The following is a 20,273-nucleotide window of genomic DNA, read 5'->3' on the forward strand; positions in this document are numbered from 1 at the left end:
TCGACCCTAACAGTGGGAGTAAGACATGAACATTAAAGAAACGTTTCAAGAACATTTGACGGGAGTGGCAAAGAAACAAGCTAAATCAAATACAGGCGAAGACACAAGAAAGAAAATCCCACCAGGATGTTTTCAACCAACAACTTTTAGTACAGATCTTTTACAACATGAATACAATCTATATATATATACTGTATATATATACTTGCTCTTCTCCAGATGTATCAGAATTGCAGACGGTAGATGTTAGAGTATCTCAAGTGTATAATTTGATAGATTTCTTTCCCTGCTCTGTGGTGTAGTTTGACTGGGTTGATAGACACAAGTGAATAATAAATAAGGTCTTTCTCTGAGCTTGCAGAGGGCGGGGCTCTAGCTGACAACATTAAAGCTAGTTTAAGGCATCGTCCCTATCAGCCAATCAGAAAGCAGAATTGTCCAGGAAACAAAATGAAACCAAACACAAAAAATAAGAACGTACAAAATCAACAATGGCATCCAATACCGACGTTTCCAGCAAACACAAACCCCAAAAACAAAGGAAATTGTACAAATTCACAAAGCATAATTTATCTTACAGATCCGACTGCTTTATCTTCCATAGCAAGTTTCTATAACCACTCAGCACCCTATAACCTGCCCACCCCCCCCCCTATAACCTGCCCACCCCCCCACCCCCCCACACTCTTTCACTTTACAGCTTACAAAATAACAATATTTGAGAGAAACACTTAATATAATTATTTTGACATTATTTGTTAGAAAAAAAAGGTTATTCTGGCCAACAATCCCCCCCCCTTCTTTCACAGGTCATTCTCAGGAGCTGGAGGGGTTGGGCAGGTCGAACACGATTGGGGGGTTGGTGGGCTGGAAGCTGATCGTGCACGTGGAGGAGTTGATGAACGTGGTGCAGCCGTCAGTCATGATGCCATACCCTGTGGAGGGAGAACGCATCATCAGCACACGCCACGGGGAAGTCCAATGCATCATCAACATTGGCCATGAAGTGAGAAACCGTAGTGTCAAATCGACTAATCAAAACCCCACAGGGTGCGTTCCTTTCTGAGACTTCTTTAATTGTCTCTCCTCTGAACTGAGTCTATTCATTTCTACACCTTTAATTAAAACATAAAGGATGGAATGAGGGAGGGAGGGACGGTGGGACTGAGGGATGGAGGTAGGGAAGTAGGGAGGGAGGGACTGAGGGATGGAGGTAGGGACTGAGGGAGGTAGGGACTGAGGGAGGGAGGTAGGGACTGAGGGAGGGAGGTAGGGACTGAGGGAGGGAGGTAGGGACTGAGGGATGGAGGTAGGGACTGAGGGAGGGAGGGAGGGACTGAGGGATGGAGGTAGGGACTGAGGGAGGTAGGGGCTGAGGGAGGGAGGGACTGAGGGAGGGAGGTAGGGAGGGAGGGAGGGAGGTAGGGACTGAGGGAGGGAGGTAGGGAAGTAGGGAGGGAGGGACTGAGGGAGGTAGGGACTGAGGGAGGTAGGGGCTGAGGGAGGTAGGGGCTGAGGGAGGGAGGTAGGGACTGAGGGAGGGAGGTAGGGACTGAGGGAGGGAGGTAGGGAAGTAGGGAGGGAGGGAGGGAGGGACTGAGGGAGGTAGGGACTGAGGGAGGTAGGGGCTGAGGGAGGGAGGTAGGGACTGAGGGAGGGAGGTAGGGACTGAGGGAGGGAGGTAGGTACTGAGGGACGGAGGTAGGGACTGAGGGAGGGAGGTAGGGACTGAGGGATGGAGGTAGGGACTGAGGGATGGAGGTAGGGACTGAGGGAGGGAGGTAGGGACTGAGGGAGGTAGGGGCTGAGGGAGGGAGGTAGGGACTGAGAGATGGAGGTAGGGACTGAGGGAGGGAGGTAGGGACTGAGGGATGGAGGTAGGGACTGAGGGAGGGAGGTAGGGACTGAGGGATGGAGGGAGGGACTGAGGGATGGAGGGAGGGACTGAGGGAGGGAGGTAGGGACTGAGGGATGGAGGTAGGGACTGAGAGATGGAGGTAGGGACTGAGGGAGGGAGGTAGGGACTGAGGGAGGGAGGGAGGGACTGAGGGATGGAGGGAGGGACTGATGGATGGAGGTAGGGACTGAGGGAGGGAGGTAGGGACTGGGGGATGGAGGTAGGGACTGAGGGATGGAGGTAGGGACTGAGGGATGGAGGTAGGGACTGAGGGAGGGAGGTAGGGACTGAGGGATGGAGGGAGGGACTGAGGGAGGGAGGTAGGGACTGAGGGAGGGAGGTAGGGACTGAGGGATGGAGGTAGGGACTGAGGGATGGAGGGAGGGACTGAGGGAGGGAGATAGGGACTGAGAGATGGAGGGAGGGACGGAGGGACTGAGGGATGGAGGTAGGGTCCCGTGTGGCTCAGTTGGTAGAGCACGGCGCTTGCAACGCCAGGGTTGTGGGTTCATTCCCCACGGGGGGACCAGGATGAATATGTATGAACTTTCCAATTTGTAAGTCGCTCTGGATAAAAGCGTCTGCTAAATGACTTAAATGTAAATGTAAATGTAGGGACTGAGGGATGGAGGGAGGGAGGGAGGTAGGGACTGAGGGAGGGAGGTAGGGCCTGAGGGATGGAGGTAGGGACTGAGGGATGGAGGGAGGGACTGAGGGAGGGAGGTAGGGACTGAGAGATGGAGGGATGGAGGGAGGGACTGAGGGAGGGAGGTAGGGGAGGGACTGAGGGAGGGAGGTGAGGGAGGGAGGGACTGAGGGAGGGGGGTGTACTGTAGGCCTCATCTGGTGAGGAGTGGGGCATGTCTTTAGCCCAGAGGTAGATTAGGGGTATGGGTTATCACGTTCCCCATTCATGTCTACCCCTACCCAGTCCTCAATACCACCACCCTCGCCATATCTACCCCTACCCAGTCCTCAAAACCACAACCTCCATCCCTGTTTACCCCTACCCAGTCCCCAACACCACCACCTCCATCCCTGTCTACCCCTACCCAGTCCCCAACACCACCACCTCCATCCATGTCTACCCCTACCCAGTCCCCAACACCACCACCCCCACCATATCTACCCCTACCCCTACCCAGTCCCCAACACCCACCACCCCCATCCCTGTCTACCCCTACCCAGTCCCCAAAACCACAACCTCCATCCCTGTCTACCCCATAATGTCTCCAACACCACCTCCCCCACCCCTGTCTACCCCATAATGTCTCCAACACCACCTCCCCATCCCTGTCTACCCCCATAATGTCTCCAACACCACCTCCCACATCCCTGTCTACCTCATAATGTCTCCAACACCACCTCCCCCATCCCTGTCTACCCCATAATGTCTCCAACACCACCTCCCCCATCCCTGTCTACCCCATAATGTCTCCAACACCACCTCCCCCATCCCTGTCTACCCCATAATGTCTCCAACTCCACCTCCCCATCCCTGTCTACCCCATAATGTCTCCAACTCCACCTCCCCATCCCTGTCTACCCCATAATGTCTCCAACACCACCTCCCCATCCCTGTCTACCCCATAATGTCTCCAACACCACCTCCCCATCCCTGTCTACCCCATAATGTCTCCAACACCACCTCCCCATCCCTGTCTACCCCATAATGTCTCCAACACCACCTCCCACATCCCTGTCTACCCCATAATGTCTCCAACACCACCTCCCCATCCCTGTCTACCCCATAATGTCTCCAACACCACCTCCCCATCCCTGTCTACCCCATAATGTCTCCAACACCACCTCCCACATCCCTGTCTACCCCATAATGTCTCCAACACAACCTCCCCATCCCTGTCTACCTCATAATGTCTCCAACACCACCTCCCACATCCCTGTCTACCCCATAATGTCTCCAACACCACCTCCCCCATCCCTGTCTACCCCATAATGTCTCCAACACCACCTCCCCATCCCTGTCTACCCCATAATGTCTCCAACACCACCTCCCCATCCCTGTATACCCCATAATGTCTCCAACACCACCTCCCCATCCCTGTCTACCTCATAATGTCTCCAACACCACCTCCCCCATCCCTGTCTACCCCATAATGTCTCCAACTCCACCTTCCCATCCCTGTCTACCCCATAATGTCTCCAACACCACCTCCCCATCCCTGTCTACCCCCATAATGTCTCCAACACCACCTCCCCATCCCTGTCTACCCCCATAATGTCTCCAACACCACCTCCCCATCCCTGTCTACCCCCATAATGTCTCCAACACCACCTCCCCCATCCCTGTCTACCCCATAATGTCTCCAACTCCACCTCCCCATCCCTGTCTACCCCATAATGTCTCCAACACCACCTCCCCCATCCCTGTCTACCCCATAATGTCTCCAACTCCACCTCCCCATCCCTGTCTACCCCATAATGTCTCCAACACCACCATCCCTGTCTACCCCATAAATGTCTCCAACACCACCTCCCCCATCCCTGTCTAAGCAGGAGAAAGTACTGAACAGAAACCCATAACAACCCATCTCTCTTTCTCTCTAATCCATCCCTACTCCACGGGCTTCTTCTACCCTGGGTCGTGGTGGGGTGTGTGTCTATGGGAGGCATCCTGACTGACCTTCATGTATTCCTCCAAAGGCGTGTAGTTTGGGCCGGACCCTCCTCTGGACTGTGTTGAGCAGCTCCACACAGCCCACCCTCTGCAGCTCCTTAGGAACCCAGTCTCTGAACCCTGAGGAACATGCAAGAAAGACAACAAACCTAGATAAGACAGCAACAATACACTAGCACAATAGTTACTAGGCAAAGCTATGCACCTTTTCTATTTTCCGTAGGTAAAGTCTTATCCCCAGCCCCTACCCCTCTCTCCCTTTCTCCATACTCCTGCCCCAGCCTTAGCTCCTGCCCCAGCCTTAGCTCCTGCCCCAGCCTTAGCTCCGGCCCCAGCCTTAGCTCCGGCCCCAGCCTTAGCTCCTGCCCCAGCCTTAGCTCCTGCCCCAGCCTTAGCTCCTGCCCCAGCCTTAGCTCCTGCCCCAGCCTTAGCTCCTGCCCCAGCCTTAGCTCCTGCCCCAGCCTTAGCTCCTGCCCCAGCCTTAGCTCCGGCCCCAGCCTTAGCTCCTGCCCCAGCCTTAGCTCCGGCCCCAGCCTTAGCTCCTGCCCCAGCCTTAGCTCCGGCCCCAGCCTTAGCTCCGGCCCCAGCCTTAGCTCCTGCCCCAGCCTTATCTCCGGCCCCAGCCTTAGCTCCTGCCCCAGCCTTAGCTCCGGCCCCAGCCTTAGCTCCGGCCCCAGCCAATCGTTTCCAGCGTCTGTCACACTGGTGTGAAATCGAGTTTCCATGCAATCAAACAGCACCCGTAGCAGTAGTAGTAGCCGGAGAGGAAGGAAATCTGTCAATAATGCCAGACACAGAATAGAAAGACACAGAGGGACAAGAACAACTGTAGCTCAACAACTGAAGCTCAACAACTAAGGAAAACAACTGAAGCTAAACAACTGTAGCTCAACAACTGAAGCTCAACAACTGAAGCTCAACAACTGAAGCTAAACAACTGTAGCTCAACAACTGAAGCTCAACAACTGAAGCTCAACAACTAAGCAAAACAACTGAAGCTCAACAACTGAAGCTCAACAACTAAGCAAAACAACTGAAGCTCAACAACTAAGGAAAACAACTGAAGCTCAACAACTAAGGAAAACAACTGAAGCTAAACAGCTAAGTGAAGCTCAACAACTAAGCAAAACAACTGAAGCTCAACAACTAAGCAAAACAACTGAAGCTCAACAACTGAAGCTCAACAACTGAAGCTAAACAACTGAAGCTCAACAACTAAGCAAAACAACTGAAGCTCAACAACTAAGGAAAACAACTGAAGCTCAACAACTGAAGCTCAACAACTGAAGCTAAACAACTGAAGCTATACAACTGAAGCTAAACAACTGAAGCTCAACAACTGAAGCTCAACAACTAAGGAAAACAACTGAAGCTCAACAACTAAGGAAAACAATTTCATGTTCTACCGAGGGAGTAAACAAAGTTCCACTGTCAAATATAGAACCAGACTGGTTGGGAACATTAGAATTCTGCAGGGGAGGAGGGCTGAGATGATTATGCAAAGCTGATGCAGTGTAAACACACACACACACACACACGCACACACGCGCACACACGCACGCACACACACACACTGCTCCGTAATATATTCGGATGGATTTAAATAATGAGGTAGCGGCCCCATTAGGCATGGTGATGACGGGTTGTGAATGTGATTGGTTAATTGGACTCACCGAGGGGAGGGCAGTGGGTCATGAGGATGTCAATGCCCTCTGGGACTTGGTTCCATTTATCCAGCAGAGACTGGCCCCTAGGCAAGTTGAACCCCCAGCCGTTAAACCACGGGCTCCTACAGGGACACAGACACAACAACAGCCGTCAGTTAGTTAACACAGAGAGACAGTGAAATAAGCCGTATCAGTTAGTTAACACAGAGAGACAGTGAAATAAGCCGTATCAGTTAGTTAACACAGAGAGACAGTGAAATAAGCCGTATCAGTTAGTTAACACAGAGAGACAGTGAAATAAGCCGTATCAGTTAGTTAACACAGAGAGACAGTGAAATAAGCCGTATCAGTTAGTTAACACAGAGAGACAGTGAAATAAGCCGTATCAGTTAGTTAACACAGAGAGACAGTGAAATAAGCCGTATCAGTTAGTTAACACAGAGAGACAGTGAAATAAGCCGTATCAGTTAGTTAACACAGAGAGACAGTGAAATAAGCCGTATCAGGTAGTTAAAAAAGAGATACAGTGAAATTAGCCGTATCAGTTAGTTAACACAGAGAGACAGTGAAATAAGCCGTATCGGCCAGGTGTCTGACTAGAGTTATCTTGCTACAATAGCCACATCTATTTGACCCTCTACACCAAAACAAGAAGACAACATGTACCACATTAAAAAAAACACACACACAGAAAATTAGTTACACAATTTCCAAACACTAGGCACCAATTGACTGTATGATCCCCAACCCCCTCCCAGACTGAAGCAGTGTGACTGACCCCTCCTCAGCAGAGTGGATCTAACCCTCCCAGACTGAAGCAGTGTGACTGACATGAGATGGCCCTCCTCAGCAGAGTGGATCTAACCCTCCCAGACTGAAGCAGTGTGACTGACATGAGATGGCCCTCCTCAGGCAGAGTGGATCTAACCCTCCCAGACTGAAGCAGTGTGACTGACATGAGATGGCCCTCCTCAGCAGAGTGGATCTAACCCTCCCAGACTGAAGCAGTGTGACTGACATGAGATGGCCCTCCTCAGGCAGAGTGGATCTAACCCTCCCAGACTGAAGCAGTGTGACTGACATGAGATGGCCCTCCTCAGCAGAATGGATCTAACCCTCCCAGACTAAAGCAGTGTGACTGACATGAGATGGCCCTCCTCAGCAGAGTGGATCTAACCCTCCCAGACTGAAGCAGTGTGACTGACATGAGATGGCCCTCCTCAGGCAGAGTGGATCTAACCCTCCCAGACTGAAGCAGTGTGACTGACATGAGATGGCCCTCCTCAGCAGAGTGGATCTAACCCTCCCAGACTGAAGCAGTGTGACTGACATGAGATGGCCCTCCTCAGCAGAGTGGATCTAACCCTCCCAGACTGAAGCAGTGTGACTGACATGAGATGGCCATCCTCAGGCAGAGTGGATCTAACCCTCCCAGACTGAAGCAGTGTGACTGACATGAGATGGCCCTCCTCAGCAGAGTGGATCTAACTCTCCCAGACTGAAGCAGTGTGACTGACATGAGATGGCCATCCTCAGGCAGAGTGGATCTAACCCTCCCAGACTGAAGCAGTGTGACTGACATGAGATGGCCCTCCTCAGCAGAGTGGATCTAACCCTCCCAGACTGAAGCAGTGTGACAGACATGAGATGGCCCTCCTCAGCAGAGTGGATCTAACCCTCCCAGACTGAAGCAGTGTGACAGACATGAGATGGCCCTCCTCAGCAGAGTGGATATAACCCTCCCAGACTGAAGCAGTGTGACTGACATGAGATGGCCATCCTCAGGCAGAGTGGATCTAACCCTCCCAGACTGAAGCAGTGTGACTGACATGAGATGGCCCTCCTCAGCAGAGTGGATCTAACCCTCCCAGACTGAAGCAGTGTGACTGACATGAGATGGCCCTCCTCAGCAGAGTGGATCTAACCCTCCCAGACTGAAGCAGTGTGACTGACATGAGGTGGCCCTCCTCAGGCAGAGTGGATCTAACCCTCCCAGACTGAAGCAGTGTGACTGACATGAGATGGCCCTCCTCAGCAGAGTGGATCTAACCCTCCCAGATTGAAGCAGTGTGACTGACATGAGATGGCCCTCCTCAGGCAGAGTGGATCTAACCCTCCCAGACTGAAGCAGTGTGACTGACATGAGATGGCCCTCCTCAGCAGAGTGGATATAACCCTCCCAGACTGAAGCAGTGTGACTGACATGAGATGGCCCTCCTCAGCAGAGTGGATATAACCCTCCCAGACTGAAGCAGTGTGACTGACATGAGATGGCCCTCCTCAGGCAGAGTGGATCTAACCCTCCCAGACTGAAGCAGTGTGACTGACATGAGATGGCCCTCCCCAGCAGAGTGGATCTAACCCTCTCAGACTGAAGCAGTGTGACTGACATGAGATGGCCATCCTCAGGCAGAGTGGATCTAACCCTCCCAGACTGAAGCAGTGTGACTGACATGAGATGGCCCTCCTCAGCAGAGTGGATCTAACTCTCCCAGACTGAAGCAGTGTGACTGACATGAGATGGCCATCCTCAGGCAGAGTGGATCTAACCCTCCCAGACTGAAGCAGTGTGACTGACATGAGATGGCCCTCCTCAGCAGAGTGGATCTAACCCTCCCAGACTGAAGCAGTGTGACTGACATGAAATGGCCCTCCTCAGCAGAGTGGATCTAACCCTCCCAGACTGAAGCAGTGTGACTGACATGAGATGGCCCTCCTCAGCAGAGTGGATCTAACCCTCCCAGACTGAAGCAGTGTGACTGACATGAGGTGGCCCTCCTCAGGCAGAGTGGATCTAACCCTCCCAGACTGAAGCAGTGTGACTGACATGAGATGGCCCTCCTCAGCAGAGTGGATCTAACCCTCCCAGACTGAAGCAGTGTGACTGACATGAGATGGCCCTCCTCAGGCAGAGTGGATCTAACCCTCCCAGACTGAAGCAGTGTGACTGACATGAGATGGCCCTCCTCAGCAGAGTGGATATAACCCTCCCAGACTGAAGCAGTGTGACTGACATGAGATGGCCCTCCTCAGCAGAGTGGATATAACCCTCCCAGACTGAAGCAGTGTGACTGACATGAGATGGCCCTCCTCAGGCAGAGTGGATCTAACCCTCCCAGACTGAAGCAGTGTGACTGACATGAGATGGCCCTCCTCAGGCAGAGTGGATCTAACCCTCCCAGACTGAAGCAGTGTGACTGACATGAGATGGCCATCCTCAGGCAGAGTGGATCTAATAGTGACAGGCACTGTCTCAGCCTACCCATACACAGACAAAAGACCCCGGCCTCGTTTGACAATGAGCGAGGCATGGAGGGACACAGGGGGTACAGATGAAGAAATGAAGGTAACAGAGGGGAGGTAAGAGATGGGAGAGGTGATGGCTGAGAAGAGAGGAAGAGAGGAGGGGAGAGAATGGAGCAGAGGCTGGTTGATGAATCGATCGTCCATCTAGCAGTAATGGCAGCTGAAAAGTTTGGAAACGACCGTACATCATCACACATAGGATCTCAGTGGGTTCATATGAATTCCTCGCTGCACAGACCAAACTATTCTACTAAGAGTCTGTAGTGCAGCAGGATCACAGTTATGTATTACTCATTGAACTTGGAAATGGCTGTCCAAAACACAGGCAGACTATACTTCAGAAAGTGCCACAACAACCAAGACTTTAGTCATCTGGTTTTCACCGTTCTTGTTAGAGCAGGGTGCTAGATTAGCGAACAGATAGAGAGGTGGTAGCTGTGGGTGCTGTTTTGACTCAGTTAGCAGTTAGCAGCGTTGTGTATCGTATTTCACCAGGGGGAAATCAAAGCCCTACAAACATCAATAGGCTTCATTACAGTGAGGGATGGCCGCCCCAGCCACCGACCAATGACTATCGAGCGCCGTCGAGGTTTGACACAAATGAAACAGCTCCCTAGAACCTGGCACTCGTTCGTTTTTTCGGTCACTCATTTTCTCGCTCTGTCGCTCTTTCCCTCGCTTTCTCGCTCGGTGGCGAGCTGAAAAATGAGGGTAAAAATGTAATGTGAGAAGCGGGCAGGGAGGAGTGACGGCTGGAGCCGTAACTGATTAATTAGAACTAATCACACAAATCTGAGCTAATGGAAGTCTAATGGATTAGTAGGAAGACTCGCCACTTCCCTGTTAGAAATACTGCCCTGAGAGAGAGAAAGAGAGAGAGGGAGGGAGAGACAGAGAGAGAGAAAGAGAGAGAGCGATAGAGAGGGAGACAGAGAGAGAGGGAGGGAGAGAGAGAGACAGAGAGAGAGGGAGAGAGAAATAGTGAGAGACAGAGCGAGAGAGACAGACATCCTTGAAAGCATGGAATCACATCGTAGCAGGGTTTTGGACTCTGCTACAGAGAGAAATGCAACCAGACAATTTCTCTGTGCCTGTAATGAGTAATAGCACATATGCATACGTATTCTTGTTCTTGTAACAAAATAAAAAGCGTCGTACAATGTTTTCATCCGTGTTTCACATACATTTCCACACAAACACATTACTCTGAGAGAAGAAACTCAAACCTTGACTTGAGGTGCAGAATTGAATCCAATCAAACACACACACACACACACACACACACACACACACACACACACACACACACACACACACACACACACACACACACACACACACACACACACACACACACACACACACACACACACACACACACACACACACACACACACACACACACTGAATGAAAGGAGTTTGGAGCTAGAGCGGGCAGCGCAACAGTGGCCTCATTGTGGGCCGTCGGGGTATGAAATATACCTTCCATGCTAGCAAATTTGTTAACCTCCATAAAGATTAATGACATCCCGGTCAAATAAAGGAGAGATTGTTTCCTGTGCACCCTGTGACACACACATTGTATTATACTGTACTGCAGTGTGTGTGTGTGTGTGTGTGTGTGTGTGTGTGTGTGTGTGTGTGTGTGTGTGTGTGTGTGTGTGTGTGTGTGTGTGCGCGTGCGTGAGCGTGAGAGAGCGAGAGAGAGAGAGAAAGAAAAATAGTGTGTCTATGTATCAGAGCTACAGTCTGCATGTGTTCTAGAACAGTGTATGTATCAGAGCTACAGTCTGCATGTGTTCTAGAACAGTGTATGTATCAGAGCCACAGTCTGCATGTGTTCTAGTACAGTGAATGTATCAGAGCTACAGTCTGCATGTGTTCTAGAACAGTGTATGTATCAGAGCTACAGTCTGCATGTGTTCTAGAACAGTGTATTTATCAGAGCTACAGTCTGCATGTGTTCTAGAACAGTGTATGTATCAGAGCCACAGTCTGCATGTGTTCTAGAACAGTGTATGTATCAGAGCTACAGTCTGCATGTGTTCTAGAACAGTGTATGTATCAGAGCCACAGTCTGCATGTGTTCTAGAACAGTGTATGTATCAGAGCCACAGTCTGCATGTGTTCTAGAACAGTGTATGGATCAGAGCTACAGTCTGCATGTGTTCCAGAACAGTGTATGTATCAGAGCCACAGTCTGCATGTGTTCTAGAACAGTGTATGTATCAGAGCCACAGTCTGCATGTGTTCTAGTACAGTGAATGTATCAGAGCTACAGTCTGTATGTGTTCTAGAACAGTGTATGTATCAGAGCTACAGTCTGCATGTGTTCTAGAACAGTGTATGTATCAGAGCTACAGTCTGCATGTGTTCTAGAACAGTGTATGTATCAGAGCCACAGTCTGCATGTGTTCTAGAACAGTGTATGTATCAGAGCTACAGTCTGCATGTGTTCTAGAACAGTGTATGTATCAGAGCTATAGTCTGCATGTATTCTAGAACAGTGTATGTATCAGAGCCACAGTCTGCATGTGTTCTAGAACAGTGTATAGATCAGAGCTACAGTCTGCATGTGTTCCAGAACAGTGTATGTATCAGAGCCACAGTCTGCATGTGTTCTAGAACAGTGTATGTATCAGAGCCACAGTCTGCATGTGTTCTAGAACAGTGTATGTATCAGCGCCACAGTCTGCATGTGTTCAAGTACAGTGAATGTATCAGAGCTACAGTCTGCATGTGTTCTAGAACAGTGTATGTATCAGAGCTACAGTCTGCATGTGTTCTAGAACAGTGTATGTATCAGAGCTACAGTCTGCATGTGTTCTAGAACAGTGTATGTATCAGAGCTACAGTCTGCATGTATTCTAGAACAGTGTATGTATCAGAGCCACAGTCTGCATGTGTTCTAGAACAGTGTATGGATCAGAGCTACAGTCTGCATGTGTTCCAGAACAGTGTATGTATCAGAGCTACAGTCTGCATGTGTTCTAGAACAGTGTATGTATCTGAGCTACAGTCTGCATGTGTTCTAGAACAGTGTATCTATCAGAGCCACAGTCAGCATGTGTTCTAGAACAGTGTATGTATCAGAGCCACAGTCTGCATGTGTTCTAGAACAGTGTATGTATCAGAGCCACAGTCTGCATGTGTTCTAGAACAGTGTATGTATCAGAGGCACAGTCTGCATGTGTTCTAGAACAGTGTATGTATCAGAGCCACAGTCTGCATGTGTTCTAGAACAGTGTATGTATCAGAGCCACAGTCTGCATGTGTTCCAGAACAGTGTATGTATCAGAGCCACAGTCTGCATGTGTTCCAGAACAGTGTATGTATCAGAGCCACAGTCTGCATGTGTTCTAGAACAGTGTATGTATCAGAGCTACAGTCTGCATGTGTTCTAGAACAGTGTATGTATCAGAGCCACAGTCTGCATGTGTTCTAGAACAGTGAATGTATCAGAACTACAGTCTGCATGTGTTCTAGAACAGTGAATGTATCAGAACTACAGTCTGCATGTGTTCTAGAACATTGTATGTATCAGAGCTACAGTCTGCATGTGTTCTAGAACAGTGTATGTATCAGAACTACAGTCTGCATGTGTTCTAGAACAGTGTATGTATCAGAGCCACAGTCTGCATGTGTTCTAGAACAGTGAATGTATCAGAACTACAGTCTGCATGTGTTCTAGAACAGTGTATGTAACAGAGCTACAGTCTGCATGTGTTCTAGAACAGTGTATGGAGCAGAGCTACAGTCTACATGTGTTCCAGAACAGTGTATGTATCAGAGCCACAGTCTGCATGTGTTCTAGAACAGTGTATGTATCAGAGCCACAGTCTGCATGTGTTCTAGAACAGTGTATGTATCAGAGCCACAGTCTGCATGTGTTCTAGTACAGTGAATGTATCAGAGCTACAGTCTGCATGTGTTCTAGAACAGTGTATGTATCAGAGCTACAGTCTGCATGTGTTCTAGAACAGTGTATGTATCAGAGCTACAGTCTGCATGTGTTCTAGAACAGTGTATGTATCAGAGCCACCGTCTGCATGTGTTCTAGAACAGTGTATGTATCAGAGCCACCATCTGCATGTGTTCTAGAACAGTGTATGTATCAGAGCTACAGTCTGCATGTGTTCTAGAACAGTGTATGTATCAGAGCTACAGTCTGCATGTATTCTAGAACAGTGTATGTATCAGAGCCACAGTCTGCATGTGTTCTAGAACAGTGTATGTATCAGAGCTACAGTCTGCATGTGTTCTAGAACAGTGTATGTATCAGAGCCACAGTCTGCATGTGTTCTAGAACAGTGTATGTAACAGAGCTACAGTCTGCATGTGTTCTAGAACAGTGTATGTAACAGAGCTACAGTCTGCATGTGTTCTAGAACAGTGTATGTATCAGAGATACAGTCTGCATGTGTTCTAGAACAGTGTATCTATCAGAGCTACAGTCTGCATGTGTTCTAGAACAGTGTATCTATCAGAGCCACAGTCTGCATGTGTTCTAGAACAGTGTATGTAACAGAGCTACAGTCTACATGTGTTCTAGAACAGTGTATGTATCAGAAATACAGTCTGCATGTGTTCTAGAACAGTGTATGTATCAGAGCTACAGTCTGCATGTGTTCTAGAACAGTGTATGTATCAGAGCTACAGTCTGCATGTGTTCTAGAACAGTGTATGTAACAGAGCTACAGTCTGCATGTGTTCTAGAACAGTGTATGTATCAGAGCTACAGTCTGCATGTGTTCTAGAACAGTGTATGTATCAGAGCTACAGTCTGCATGTGTTCTAGAACAGTGTATCTATCAGAGCCACAGTCTGCATGTGTTCTAGAACAGTGTATGTAACAGAGCTACAGTCTACATGTGTTCTAGAACAGTGTATGTATCAGAAATACAGTCTGCATGTGTTCTAGAACAGTGTATGTATCAGAGCTACAGTCTGCATGTGTTCTAGAACAGTGTATGTATCAGAGCCACAGTCTGCATGTGTTCTAGAACAGTGTATCTATCAGAGCCACAGTCAGCATGTGTTCTAGAACAGTGTATGTATCAGAGCCACAGTCTGCATGTGTTCTAGAACAGTGTATGTATCAGAGCCACAGTCTGCATGTGTTCTAGAACAGTGTATGTATCAGAGGCACAGTCTGCATGTGTTCTAGAACAGTGTATGTATCAGAGCCACAGTCTGCATGTGTTCTAGAACAGTGTATGTATCAGAGCTACAGTCTGCATGTGTTCTAGAACAGTGTATGTATCAGAGCCACAGTCTGCATGTGTTCTAGAACAGTGTATGTATCAGAGCCACAGTCTGCAAGTGTTCTAGAACAGTGTATGGATCAGAGCTACAGTCTGCATGTGTTCCAGAACAGTGTATGTATCAGAGCCACAGTCTGCATGTGTTCTAGAACAGTGTATGTATCAGAGCCACAGTCTGCATGTGTTCTAGTACAGTGAATGTATCAGAGCTACAGTCTGCATGTGTTCTAGAACAGTGTATGTATCAGAGCTACAGTCTGCATGTGTTCTAGAACAGTGTATGTATCAGAGCTACAGTCTGCATGTGTTCTAGAACAGTGTATGTATCAGAGCCACAGTCTGCATGTGTTCTAGAACAGTGTATGTATCAGAGCTACAGTCTGTATGTGTTCTAGAACAGTGTATGTATCAGAGCTATAGTCTGCATGTATTCTAGAACAGTGTATGTATCAGAGCCACAGTCTGCATGTGTTCTAGAACAGTGTATAGATCAGAGCTACAGTCTGCATGTGTTCCAGAACAGTGTATGTATCAGAGCCACAGTCTGCATGTGTTCTAGAACAGTGTATGTATCAGAGCCACAGTCTGCATGTGTTCTAGAACAGTGTATGTATCAGCGCCACAGTCTGCATGTGTTCAAGTACAGTGAATGTATCAGAGCTACAGTCTGCATGTGTTCTAGAACAGTGTATGTATCAGAGCTACAGTCTGCATGTGTTCTAGAACAGTGTATGTATCAGAGCTACAGTCTGCATGTGTTCTAGAACAGTGTATGTATCAGCACTACAGTCTGCATGTGTTCTAGAACAGTGTACGTATCAGAGCTACAGTCTGCATGTGTTCTAGAACAGTGTATGTATCAGCACTACAGTCTGCATGTGTTCTAGAACAGTGTATGTAAACTTCAACTGTATGTCTGCTGCAGAGAGACAAGAGAGAACATGAGAAAATGAGTTTTGACCCATCTCAAATAAATGTGCTGTAAACAAATTGCCTCCCTATTTGAAAAGAAGATGGAGAACAAGCTATGAAGAATAAATAGTGGAGTTTTGGCACTGGTACAGCCAACTATACAGTCAAAACGATACAATATATCGTCAAAAATGATATCCTGAAATGTAATTGTATGGATTTTGTCCCCCATCACTACTGATGAGTGATGTGTCAGCTCCAGCTGAACCCAGACAGGCCTATCTATACCTGTATGTGATGTGTCAGCTCCAGCTGAACCCAGACAGGCCTATCTATACCTGTATGTGATGTGTCAGCTCCAGCTGAACCCAGACAGGCCTATCTATACCTGTATGTGATGTGTCAGCTCCAGCTGAACCCAGACAGGCCTATCTATACCTGTATGTGATGTGTCAGCTCCAGCTGAACCCAGACAGGCCTATCTATACCTGTATGTGATGTGTCAGCTCCAGCTGAACCCAGACAGGCCTATCTATACCTGTATGTGATGTGTCAGCTCCAGCTGAACCCAGACAGGCCTATCTATACCTGTATGTGATGTGTCAGCTCCAGCTGAACCCAGACAGGCCTATCTATACCTGTATGTGATGTGTCAGCTCCAGCTGAACCCAGACAGGCCTATCTATACCTGTATGTGATGTGTCACCTCCAGCTGAACCCAGACAGGCCTATCTATACCTGTATGTGATGTGTCACCTCCAGCTGAACCCAGACAGGCCTATCTATACCTGTATGTGATGTGTCACCTCCAGCTGAACCCAGACAGGCCTATCTATACCTGTATGTGATGTGTCAGCTCCAGCTGAACCCAGACAGGCCTATCTATACCTGTATGTGATGTGTCAGCTCCAGCTGAACCCAGACAGGCCTATCTATACCTGTATGTGATGTGTCAGCTCCAGCTGAACCCAGACAGGCCTATCTATACCTGTATGTGATGTGTCACCTCCAGCTGAACCCAGACAGGCCTATCTATACCTGTATGTGATGTGTCAGCTCCAGCTGAACCCAGACAGGCCTATCTATACCTGTATGTGATGTGTCAGCTCCAGCTGAACCCAGACAGGCCTATCTATACCTGTATGTGATGTGTCAGCTCCAGCTGAACCCAGACAGGACTATCTATACCTGTATGCGATGTGTCAGCTCTAGCTGAACCCAGACAGGCCTATCTATACCTGTATGTGATGTGTTAGCTCCAGCTGAACCCAGACAGGCCTATCTATACCTGTATGCGATGTGTCAGCTCCAGCTGAACCCAGACAGGACTATCTATAGCTGTATGTGTCTGGTCGATATAGTCTTTACATTCCACTATAACCCTGTCTCTTTGATGAGAGGTGTATCATGTGGGCATGCTCTAAACAGGGAGGTCATGTGCTCTTCCAAAAACACAAGGACTTACAGGTAGAAGGGTAGGTGCTCTTAGCGTTTCCTCAGACCAAGCCGTTGGCTGACTGTAAACCAAACAGCTACTTGGAATGGGTCTTAACAAAATGATGTGGACAACAGCACATTATGAGTGGTACTAGTTCTCCATGTTGATCACTACAGATCTGTTTCTATTCTATGTTCTGTACATTCCTCTATGTGTAAGACTGTCTCTTTGATGAGCCCTGTATCGTTTAGCCTTTTCCCAAAACAGGACGGGCACCAGGAAGGAGGTACCACAAAATCCCATTACAAAGACGAAAGACTAATGCTTGTTTCCATAGCAACCTAACGATCCTGTGTTGAATCAACCGGTGAAAGGGTTTCAAGTTGCGGCAGCCAGTCAGACTGAACCCATTTAGCCTCGGATGCCCAACGTCAATATTCAATTAGGCCCACGGACATCATTAGATCTGCGCCAAGTCTCCCCGGACCTGACACTGCTGTTAACCTGTCTCCCTCTATCCATCCTCCTCTAACTCTACAGCTATTCTTCTTATGATGTATCTCAACCAGTTTCCCTCCTCCCCTCCTCCTCTATCCTCCTTAACTACTGATATTATGGTTCATCTGATATTATGGTTCATCTTAGCCTCCCTTCTCCCCCGCCTCCCCCTCATGGTTCTTAACCCGTCTCCATCCCTCTCCTCCCTCTCCCTTCTCCTCCGCCTCCCCCTTAACCATGCCTCTCATGGTTCTTAACCCGTCTCCATCCCTCTCCCTTCTCCTCCCCCTTAACCATGCCTCTCATGCTTCTTAACCTGTCTCCATCCCTCTCCTCCCGCCTCCCCCTTAACCATGCCTCTCATGGTTCTTAACCTGTCTCCATCCCTCTCCCCCGCCTCCCCCTTAACCATGCCTCTCATGGTTCTTAACCCGTCTCCATCCCTCTCCTCCCTCTCCCTTCTCCTCCGCCCTCCCCTTCTCCCTCCCCCTAACCATGCCTCTCATGGTTCTTAACCCGTCTCCATCCCTCTCCTCCCTCTCCCCCTTAACCATGCCTCTCATGGTTCTTAACCTGGTCTCCATCCCTCTCCCTTCTCCCCCGCCTCCCCCTTAACCATGCCTCTCATGGTTCGAAACCTATCTCCATCCATCCCTCTCCTCCTCCCTCTCCCTTCTCCTCCCTCTCCCCCGCCTCCCCCTAACCATGCCTCTCATGCTTCTTAACCTGTCTCCATCCCTCTCCTCCCGCCTCCCCCTTAACCATGCCTCTCATGGTTCTTAACCTGTCTCCATCCCTCTCCCCCGCCTCCCCCTTAACCATGCCTCTCATGGTTCTTAACTAGTCTCCATCCCTCTCCCTTCTCCCCCGCCTCCCCCTTAACCATGCCTCTCATGGTTCTTAACCCGTCTCCATCGCTCTCCTCCTCCTCCCTCTCTCTTCTCCTCCTCCTCCCTCTCCCTTCTCCCCCGCCTCCCCCTTAACCATGCCTCTCATGGTTCTTAACCTGTCTCCATCCCTCTCCTCCCTCTCCCTTCTCCCCCGCCTCCCCCTTAACCATGCCTCTCATGGTTCTTAACCCGTCTCCATCACTCTCCTCCTCCTCCCTCTCCCTTCTCCCCCTTAACCATGCCTCTCATGGTTCTTAACCTGTCTCCATCCCTCTCCTCCCTCTCCCTTCTCCCCCGCCTCCCCCTTAACCATGCCTCTCATGGTTCTTAACCTGTCTCCATCCCTCTCCTCCCTCTCCCTTCTCCCCCGCCTCCCCCTTAACCATGCCTCTCATGGTTCTTAACCTGTCTCCATCCCTCTCCTCCCTCTCCCTTCTCCCCCGCCTCCCCCTTAACCATGCCTCTCATGGTTCTTAACCCGTCTCCATCCCTCTCCTCCTCCTCCCTCTCTCTTCTCCTCTCCTCCTCCTCCCTCTCCCTTCCCTGGACACGACTCTGTCCTGCTTCAGCTAGTCTGGAGGTGGAATAAGTCAACAGAGCTCTAGACAGAGGTCCCGGTCCTGTCCCTGGCCTGTCTCGGACCGGTGCCTCCACCTCTACATGTCTCCACTTTACCACCTGGTCTTGTCCCTGGCCTGTCTCGGGCCGGTCCCTCCACCTCTACAGGTCTCCACTTTACCACCTGGTCCTGTCCCTGGCCTGTCTCGGGCCGGTCCCTCCACCTCTACAGGTCTCCACTTTACCACCTGGTCCTGTCCCTGGCCTGTCTCAGACCGGTCCCTCCACCTCTACATGTCTCCACTTTACCACCTGGTCCTGTCCCTGGTCCTGTCCCTGGTCCTGTCCCTGGCCTGTCCCTGGCCTGACCCTGGCCGGTCCCTCCACCTCTACATGTCTCCACTTTACCACCTGGTCTTGTCCCTGGCCTGTCTCGGGCCGGTCCCTCCACCTCTACAGGTCTCCACTTTACCACCTGGCCTGTCCCTGGCCAGTCTCGGGCCGGTCCCTCCACCTCTACAGGTCTCCACTTTACCACCTGGTCCTGTCCCTGGCCGGTCCCTCCACCTCTACAGGTCTCCACTTTACCACCTGGTCTTGTCCCTGGCCGGTCCCTCCACCTCTACAGGTCTCCACTTTACCACCTGGTCTTGTCCCTGGCCGGTCCCTCCACCTCTACAGGTTTCTACTGTATCACCTGGTCTTGTCCCTGGCCGGTCCCTCCACCTCTACAGGTCTCCACTTTACCACCTGGTCTTGTCCCTGGCCGGTCCCTCCACCTCTACAGGTCTCCACTTTACCACCTGGCCTGTCCCTGGCCTGTCTCGGGCCGGTCCCTCCACCTCTACATGTCTCCACTTTACCACCTGGTCCTGTCCCTGGCCTGTCCCTGGCCGGTCCCTCCACCTCTACAGGTCTCCACTTTACCACCTGGTCCTATCCCTGGCCTGTCTCGGGCCGGTCCCTCCACCTCTGCAGGTCTCCACTTTACCACCTGGTCCTGTCCCTGGCCTGTCCCTGGCCGGTCCCTCCACCTCTACAGGTCTCCACTTAAACACCTGGTCCTGTCCCTGGCCTGTCCCTGGCCGGTCCCTCCACCTCTACAGGTCTCCACTTTACCACCTGGTCCTGTCCCTGGCCTGTCTCGGGCCGGTCCCTCCACCTCTACAGGTCTCCACTTTACCACCTGGTCCTGTCCCTGGCCT

General features: G+C 50.2%; 1 protein-coding gene across 3 annotated transcripts in view; it reads right to left on the minus strand.

Annotated features, from left to right (window-relative positions):
- Window positions 1–673: 673 nt before the first annotated feature.
- Window positions 674–20,273, minus strand: part of mpped2a (metallophosphoesterase domain containing 2a) — a 155,190-nt gene continuing 135,590 nt past the window's right edge. For all 3 annotated transcript variants that reach the window (XM_071399897.1, XM_071399899.1, XM_071399898.1), the window contains exons 5-7: window positions 6,209–6,324; window positions 4,542–4,655; window positions 674–935 (exon numbers count right to left, since the gene is read on the minus strand). In XM_071399897.1, the coding sequence (XP_071255998.1) occupies window positions 817–935; window positions 4,542–4,655; window positions 6,209–6,324 (349 nt within the window). In that variant the 3' untranslated portion in view covers window positions 674–816. The remainder of the gene's footprint in view (window positions 936–4,541; window positions 4,656–6,208; window positions 6,325–20,273) is intronic.

This window comes from Salvelinus alpinus, chromosome 5 (assembly GCF_045679555.1).
Source record: "Salvelinus alpinus chromosome 5, SLU_Salpinus.1, whole genome shotgun sequence".
Classification (NCBI taxonomy): Eukaryota; Metazoa; Chordata; class Actinopteri; order Salmoniformes; family Salmonidae; genus Salvelinus; species Salvelinus alpinus.